We start from the raw sequence: 9,045 nt of genomic DNA, 5'->3' as shown, positions 1-9,045 counted from the left end.
GACAGAAAATGACTTAAGTATTGGGGGGGGGGGAACCCAAAACAGTATTATTTGAAATCATTAACTATTTATAGAAGAGCCTGAAGAAAATAAAATCTGCTTTGGGTACAACTCCTTATGAAAATGCATAGCAACAAAATTGGCAAACATATAATCAAAGACCCCACCCAAACACATTTAAAACTGTGCATGTGTTTTTCCGTGATGGGTTCCTTCTATCTATATTAAACATCGTGGTAGCTGCTATCTGCTGTTGTGTGAGAACGTAAACAGGGTCAAAACTCAAAAGAAACCAAGGGCAATAAACTACCAAAACATGTTACTTGATTGGTGCTTTCCAAGTTGCAATGATCACAGACTATTCCCCTATTTTGTATTTTTACTATTCATTGAGCAAGTATTTAATGAGAACCTATTATGTACTGGATACTATGCTAGATGCTGGTAATATAGCAGTAAATAACAAATATGATAAAGAACCAACTAAATTAAATAGCTACTAAAAAGGAAACTATAGGAGGTCTTGGAATATTTAACAGAACTGCTGTAGCCTGTGTGTATGTAAGTATGGTTAGGGAAAACATCTCTGAGCAAGTTTAAGGTCAGATCTAAAGACCAACTATGGATTAGTTCTGCACTGCCCAATAAGGTAACTGCTAGCCACATGTGGCTATTGAGCACTTGAAATGTGGCTAGTCTGAAATGAGATATGCTCTAAATGTAAAAATACAGTTCAAAGACTAAGTACCAAAAAAAAAAAAGTAAAATATTTCACTTTAAAATATTACTCACATATTGAAATGAAAAATTCTGGATATAGTAGGATAAATAAAATACAAATCATCCGTTTCTTTATATTTTAATGTGGGTACCAGAAAATTTTAAGTTACATACTTTTTTAAAAAATAAATGTTTATTTATTTTTGAGAGAGGGAGAGACAGAAAGTGAGCAGGAGAGAGTCAGAGAGAGAGGGAGACACGGAATCTGAAGCGGGGTCCAGGCTCTGAGCTGTCAGCACAGAGCCCGACGTGAGGCTCAAACTGTGAGATCATGACCTGAGCCGAAGTCGGACGTTTAACCGACTGAGCCACCCAGGAGCCCCTAAGTTACATATGTACTTGGCATCTGTCGCTCATATTTAGATTGGAGACTAATGGGTTAGACAAAGGTAGTGGGGAGAAGAGGGAGAATATTTCAGGCGAGGGAACAGGTATGTAAGGGCTCTAAAAACGAGCACAGACACTTCAAGAATGGAAAGAAAGCCAAAGAAACTACCAGAGTGAGCAGGAGAGTGATACAAGATGAAGCTGGAGAGGCAGGTGAGTAATTTTCAAAATAAGTGCCTGTGATTTGAACTCCAGAAAGTTGAAATTTCTTCGCTTGTACCTGATCTCACATTACCCATTTTAGTACCTGGATGAAAAAGAAACCTCAGCTGTTCCTGACATGATCAACCTTCTCACTCCTATTACTATAAGGATACTAAGTCAGTCCATCAACAGCTATAATCAAATCCACCATGTACCGGCCACTATATGTGACGGAATCTGTGGGAGAGTTAAAAACAATTTCTTTAGTGCAATTAGTTGTCTATTTAGATGTTGGCAGCAATGTTCTCTTAACTTTGGGGCTAACATTGAATTCCTTATTTCTCTGGCCTTTTTTNTGAGATCATGACCTGAGCCGAAGTCGGACGTTTAACCGACTGAGCCACCCAGGAGCCCCTAAGTTACATATGTACTTGGCATCTGTCGCTCATATTTAGATTGGAGACTAATGGGTTAGACAAAGGTAGTGGGGAGAAGAGGGAGAATATTTCAGGCGAGGGAACAGGTATGTAAGGGCTCTAAAAACGAGCACAGACACTTCAAGAATGGAAAGAAAGCCAAAGAAACTACCAGAGTGAGCAGGAGAGTGATACAAGATGAAGCTGGAGAGGCAGGGGAGTAACTTTCTAAATAAGTGCCTGTGATTTGAACTCCAGAAAGTTGAAATTTCTTCGCTTGTACCTGATCTCACATTACCCATTTTAGTACCTGGATGAAAAAGAAACCTCAGCTGTTCCTGACATGATCAACCTTCTCACTCCTATTACTATAAGGATACTAAGTCAGTCCATCAACAGCTATAATCAAATCCACCATGTACCGGCCACTATATGTGACGGAATCTGTGGGAGAGTTAAAAACAATTTCTTTAGTGCAATTAGTTGTCTATTTAGATGTTGGCAGCAATGTTCTCTTAACTTTGGGGCTAACATTGAATTCCTTATTTCTCTGGCCTTTTTTTCTTTATAAATCTTGCCAAGCAAAAACTAGCTTTGGTAGAATATTTTAGCTCAAAGTTTATTTTCTTCCTTTCACTATTTTTGCCTTTGAGTCTGGGTATGAGATGGAAAATATAAGAGGAATAATCAACAGTGCCTCTGTGTCCACAATTCATTCTAAATGTGTGCTTGCCATCTTTAGATTGAGTAGATTTATTCTGAGAGATGAGTCTGCCTCCAGGATATCGTTAAATCTACTCTATTTCAAACATACCAATGGACGAGATGCAGAAGACACCAATGTTCTGACTATGCTTTATATCTCCTTGTGAAGAAGACAATTGGTCACATCAGGATAGCCACAATCCCTGTAACCTTCTCGAAATCTCCTCCCATCCTCCTCCGATTACTTACAAAGATCCATAATGTGGTTCCTGCAGATGGCACAGTTATCAACCACAATATCCCAGGCCCAGAGGGCTACTGCATTCCACTGCAAAGAGAAAAAGGGGGAACAATGCACTCTCCTCGTAACACAGGCACGCACGCTCTAGGATTTCATGCTGCAGCTGCAGTTATCATCTCTGTGGCCACAAGGACCACCAAACACAAGAGTTTGGGGGATATTACCTTACTCTTACTTATTTCATCAGAGGACAACGGCAGGCTACACGTACGCTCACGCGTTCTCCAAAGGGTTGAGTATATGAACACAGAAATTAATGAATCATCTTTATTTTCTTCCTACAGCTTAAAATAATTTAACCAATATCAATGTAAGAAATCAGGAACAATTTTTAAGTGCCTGTTTTAGGTTTACTAAGCACAAACTTGAATTTCTGTACGGGTTCTCCTGAAGAGCTCAATTTCTTGAGCTTTCTTGAAATTTCTTGAAGATCAATATCTGCTCTTCAAGGCAACTTTGCAAGCATGAGGAGGGAGGTGAAAGCTAGGAACAGGATGAACTAAGATGATGATTGGATCATAAAATGGGTAATCGTGGGTTAAGCCGGATAACTAATTACCCAGTGTCAGTACACAGAACAAGGTCATCACTTAAATCTCACAAGATTATTTCACAACAAACTCTCGAATTCACTAAAATTTTTAGTTCCTACCACCAAATAAACTGATGTTCTCACCGCTTACATGCTCAGACTCCTATTTAGTTAATTCCAATCAAGAGTTTATCTACAAGCGATTTTAAGTAATTCAACCTTTTGGCTTCTGCAATTATAAATATCCCCAAACTCTCTTTTCGCCCGCTAATTTGGTGCCACTTCCAAAACCGTTAGCTCTCTGAAACCCAATTCTCAGTTTCTAGTGAAACTTCTTCAGCACTTTTCAGCCGACACCTTCAACTTGAAGGAAAAAAACCCTATTTCTATTCTTCAATATGGCTGCTGGCTGTTAACTGAGCATGCAGTGCCCACAATGAAACACCAAAAAGCACTAGGAGGGGGAATGTTGTCAGTGTTCAGCCAGATGTTCCAGGAATAACATTTTCCCTATTTCAGAGTCTTCATCTGAACTGATTTATTTTATATTATGTGGGAATCGGCACTTTTCTCCCAAACTGTTGGCAAACCCACTGTAAGGCATTTCGTGCAAAAAGACACGTTCCACGTTTTTGCTTTCCCACTTTCACCCCGTCGTTCGCCACTAGTACTCAACCCTTCCTAAATGNCTCCGACTCCCCCTTCCATCCACCCCACCCACTCCTCCCCACCCCTCCACCACTCCAGTGACAGCTCAGGCGCTTGGCTCCCTCAGCCAAGTCGCAACCCCGCGCATCTCAATAAGCACATCCGTGATTGGTCCCTCAGACTCCTGGCGAAACCAATACTGCCACTGGCAGTGGGCCGCAGTCACGCCGATCAACTCTAAGACCCGCCCCCCGGCTTCCTTTTCTGGTACCCGGTCCCAGGAACGCCCTGAAATGAAGCCCTTTCCTCCGCGCCTCGGTCATCCTCGGGCCTGCCAGCCAGATCCGCGCCTCTCTAGCTTCCCTGAGGAAGGCGCTGGCGAGACCCAACCTTTTTCACTTCAAAGCGCTTCTTGCCCGCGCCGCTGTTGGTGCCGCTNGAAGTCGGCGCCTCGCCTCCTGCAGCCGAAACCCCGGGACCTCGCGGTTTCGCAGGTCCCGACCCGCTTCCGAGCCAGGCCCGACGTGCAGCCTCCCTGGGAGAGGCGGCCCCAGGGGCCGTTTGGTTCCTGATTCCAATTCGGGAAATGCTCAGGATTCGACGGGGAGACAGGATCTCCCCGAGTGTCCTGTCCAGGGCCCAACTGTGCAGGCGTTCTCCAGCCCTGCCTTAACCTGCACACCTGAAAAAGGCGGAAGAGGCTTAGGAGCCTGGGAGATGCCATCTCCAGCGCGCCCGAAATGCCAGTCCGCGCCAGAATGGCCTTTGGTTAAGGTACACGGTGTCAACTTCACACACTTGAGCACACATCTCCTATTCCTCGGTTGGTCATCCAACAATGGGGACCTTTCTCCCTATTTACGGTCCTCTTTCGGCTCCTAGCTCTGTAGTCACAACTGCAGTCGCAGTAGGTCTTGAGTTTTGTGTGTGTGTGTGAGGCATTTGGCCAGTTATTCTTAAGGACCTTCCTTCCGAGCCCGAGCACCTGTACTTTATGTAGACCCAGCCCCCCCTTTAGAATCTCTAACCATGCGGAGGTATGACTCAGCTAGATCACCCTTAAATCTTGTATTGGCTTCTTTGAAATTTCCTATTTTCTCTTAAAAGAAAATTGGAGGGTCCCGAAGTGTGTTGACTACATTGCCAAACCGGAAGAACTGCGATTTGTTTCCTTGTCTTAGTCATAAACAGGAACAACAAATCCATGAAAACACCACCATAGCTTTAACCAGGGTCGGAAGGAGAAAAATTGTGTGAGACCTTAAAACATAGGAACCCTACAAAGTTTTTCTTAGCCCAAGTTTTGTTAGAGTGATAATTCCTTGTTGAGATTGCTATCATCTAATTTACTGTGTTCCCAAAGGCCACTACAGAATACAATAAACCTGTAGTAAATTAAGATATTGAGGGCATATTTATCCTTCATTAAACAAATTCATTGAGTATGTACAAAGTCCTTTTATAAATAGGAGAGACATGGTGATGAAGGAGTCAAACATTTCTAGCAGGGAAACAATACACAAGTAAACAAATACATTTTAAAAACCCTCAGGAAGTGCTATTAAGTAGACCGAACAAGGTCATGAAATTGAAGGGAAAAGGAGACAACATTAACTTGGGTGATTAGGAAAGGCCTCTATGAGGAATGACATTTCAGCTGAAGTCCTTACAAGGGCCGAAAAGATACTGTCTGCTCTATTACCCATTCATTTAATATGCTTTCTTCATTAAAAAAAAAGGTACATTTACTAACTTTATTAGATTTGTTTGTGTGTGTCCTCACCAAGAGGGGATTTTTTTGTTGTTTTGTTTATTGGTAACAATACAGTGCCTGGTACATTGTAGGGCTCAGTATGTGTTGAGAGAACAAATTTGAAGCTTATTGAGCAAGGAGAGTGTGGTAAGAGATGTCAGACAGGCAGAGAGAGGCCAGATCACAGGTAGGGATTTTATTTGCAGATGTTATGGGAAGTTGTTGGAGGGTTTAAATTAGGGGAAGGGACTAACAGTGACATTCAGATGATGACATAGTGACAAAGAGAGTGATAAAAATGAGACTGTAATAATATACAAGGGTCCATTGTTCACATCTTCCCAATTCTGTATTTAGCAATTTCAAGTTAGTAGCTTGAAATTGGCCATAATAGTAGTATTTACACCATGGAAATTGGCAAACACTGCATCTCAGGGTTTCCTACTCCCCAATTTGGTTATTAAACATGTACCACTGGCAGGGGCTGGGTCATGCAGGATTGTTCAATAGACCCGCGCAAAGGCTTTTTGTCCTGATCCTTAGTGACGGGAAGCCATTGAAGGATTTTAACCAGTGACTCAATGGTCAGATGTGCACTTTTAAAAAGCGCTAGGCAGGTTTTCCCTTTCTGGGAAGATGGAGTAGACATACTTTTCCCTAGATTTCTCTCTTAAGTACAGTTAAGATCCCTGAGCGGGATATATTTTTTATTTATTTTATTCTATGAAAAATAATTTTTTTTTGTTATATAAATTAGCCCATTTATCATAGGCTAGCAGTGTTTCAAATGGTGGAGATTCTACTGGTCTTTCAACTCCTCCAGTCCTCTGATGGCCAACTTTACTGTGACAGCAGAAGTGGCGTTGGAGGTACAGACACTACCCGCTACGGTTTTCATGCAGGAACCACAATGCCAGGTCCCCACAGCTCGTCTTTTCATCTTGGTTGTGCCACAGAAGGAGCAAGAGTATTTGGCGTGCTGGCTCATTTCAGCCTTCTTCACCATTTTCCTGAGGGAGGCACCATAATGTGTCCAGTATTTACCGACAATTCCAACCTTCTTGGTGCGTTTAGCCATGTTGCCCTATGAAAAAAAAATTTTAATGTTTATTTATTTTGTTAGAGAGAGAGAGAGAGTGAGAGAGCATGCATGAACAAGTCGGGGAGGGGCAGAGAGAGCATCCCAGGCAGGCTCTGTACTGTCAGCACAGAGCCCAATGTGGGGCTCGATCCCAAGAACCGTAAATCGTGACCTGGGCCAATATCAAGAGTCAAACGCTTAACTGATTGAGGCACCCAGGCGCCCCCCAGGAGATATATATATGGAGATACATAGAGAGAGATATAGATATATGGAGGTATCTATCTACCTATCTATAATTGGATATATATATATGTATATATATATATACACACACATATATCTATGTATATTTGTTTAAATAATAAGACTCTAAGAGTTGGAGAAATAGAAGAAGACAGACCAGTTAGGGACCTCAGGATTTGAGGAATGCCATGGTAGTGAGTTCCCTGGGTTTTCTTCTTACCCTCTAGATCCCATACTTGGAGCTGAAGAAGCTAGCAACCAGAAATAACAATGTGTGCAGACAAATAAGAAAGAAAGAGGGGCACCTGTGTGGCTCAGTCAGTTAAGTGTCTGACTTCTGCTTAGGTCATGATCTTGTGGTTCATGGGTTCAAGCCCCACATCAGGCTCTGTGCTGACAGCTCATAGCCTGGAGCCTGCTTCAGATTCTGTGTCTCTGTCTCTCTCTGCCCCTCCCCTGCCCATGTTCTCTCTCTCTCTCAAAAGTAAATAAATGTTGGGGCACCTGGGTGGCTTAGTCGGTTGAGCGTCAGACTTTCGCTTAGGTCACGATCTTGCGGTTTGTGGGTTCGAGCCCCGTGTCGGGCTCTGTGCTGCCAGCTCAGAGCCTGGAGCCTGTTTCAGAGTCTGTGTCTCCCTCTCTCTCTGACCCTCCTCTGCTCACGCTGTCTCTCTCTCTCTCCTAGAAAAAAAAAAAGAAAAAGAAATAATGGCTGAATACTTCTATTTGGCAAGAAACATAAGCCCATTGAGTCCAGAAAGTGAGTGAACTCTAAACAGGATAAACCTGAAGAAATTCATGCCAAGAAATACCACAATTTAACTTCTGAAAACTAAAAACAAAATATCTTAAAACCAGCCAGAGAAAATGACAACTTACCTATTGAGGAAAAATTATTTGATTGACAGCAAGTTCTTCATCAGAAACCGTGGAGATTAGAAAGAAGTAGCAATATAGCTTTAATTACAGGGGGGAAATAACAGCTTTCAATCTAGAATCCTATACCCAATGAAAATATCCTTTAGCAGTGAAGGACAATCAAGACATTCTAAGATGAAGGAAAACTAAGAAAGTTTGTCACTGCAGACCTACTTAAAAAAAAAAATGGATAGAGGAATTTCTCTAAACAGAAAGGAAACAATAAAACAAGGAACCTGTAACCATTAAGAAGAAGGAAGAACACAGTAAATAAAACGGGAGTAAACACAATAGGCTTTGCTTAAGTTTTCTAAATCATGCTTGACAGTTTGAGTAAAAACTATAGTCTTGTGCGGTGCCTGGCTAGCTCAGTTGGTAGAGCATGCCACTCTTGATTTCTGGGTCGTGAGTTTAATCCCCATATTGAGCATGGAGCTCACTTAAAAAATCAATTGGATTTAATAAAACTTAAAAAATATTGGGGCACCTGGGTGGCTCAGTTGAAAAGTGTCTGACTTCAGCTCAGGTTATGATCTCATCACCCATGAGTTTGAGCCCCTTCTCAGGCTCTGTGCTGACAGCTCAGAGCCTGGAGCCTCCTTTGGATTCTGTGTCTCCCTCTCTCTCTGCCCTTCCCCCACTCACACTCCATCTCTTTCTCAAAAATAAATAAACATTTAAAAAATTTTTAAATATAGTCTTTTGTGATTCTAAATATATGTGAAGATATTTAAGAAAATTATATGGGGTGTCTGGGTAGCTCAGTCAGTTAAGTGTCTGACTCTTTTTATTTTATTTATTTTAATGTTTATTTTTGAGAGAGAGATAGTGTGAGAGGGGGAGGGGCAGAGAGAGAGGGAGACACAGAATCCGAAGCAGGCTCCAGGCTCCAAGCTGTCAGCACAGAGCCCAGTGCGGGGCTCAAACTCATGACCTGAGCCAAAGCCGAATGCTTAACTGACTGAGCTACCCAGGTGTCCCATTAAGTGTCTGACCCTTGATCTCAGGTCAGGTCCTGATCCTAGGGTTGTGAGTTTAAGCTCCATTCTGGGCTCTGCACTGAGCATAAAGCCAAAGGGAAGGAAGGAAGGAAGGAAGGAAGGAAGGAAGGAAGGAAGGAAGGAAGGAAGGAAG

General features: G+C 42.3%; 1 protein-coding gene and 1 pseudogene across 1 annotated transcript in view; both read right to left on the bottom strand.

The window, feature by feature from the left end:
- The window catches only part of RBX1 (ring-box 1), a 14,880-nt gene extending 10,243 nt beyond the window's left edge, over nt 1-4,637 (bottom strand). Inside the window, exons 1-3 of the mRNA XM_077757883.1 lie at nt 4,588-4,637; nt 4,304-4,481; nt 2,682-2,760 (exon numbers count right to left, since the gene is read on the bottom strand). Coding sequence (XP_077614009.1) covers nt 2,682-2,760; nt 4,304-4,481; nt 4,588-4,637 — 307 coding nt within the window. The remainder of the gene's footprint in view (nt 1-2,681; nt 2,761-4,303; nt 4,482-4,587) is intronic.
- A 1,828-nt stretch (nt 4,638-6,465) lies between these two features.
- On the bottom strand, nt 6,466-6,744 carry LOC144226529 (large ribosomal subunit protein eL43 pseudogene; annotated as a pseudogene).
- Between the last annotated feature and the right edge of the window lie 2,301 nt (nt 6,745-9,045).

Source organism: Crocuta crocuta, unplaced genomic scaffold, assembly GCF_008692635.1.
Source record: "Crocuta crocuta isolate KB4526 unplaced genomic scaffold, BGI_CrCroc_1.0 scaffold143, whole genome shotgun sequence".
Lineage (NCBI taxonomy): Eukaryota > Metazoa > Chordata > Mammalia > Carnivora > Hyaenidae > Crocuta > Crocuta crocuta.
This window is presented reverse-complemented; position numbering and strand designations above follow the sequence as displayed.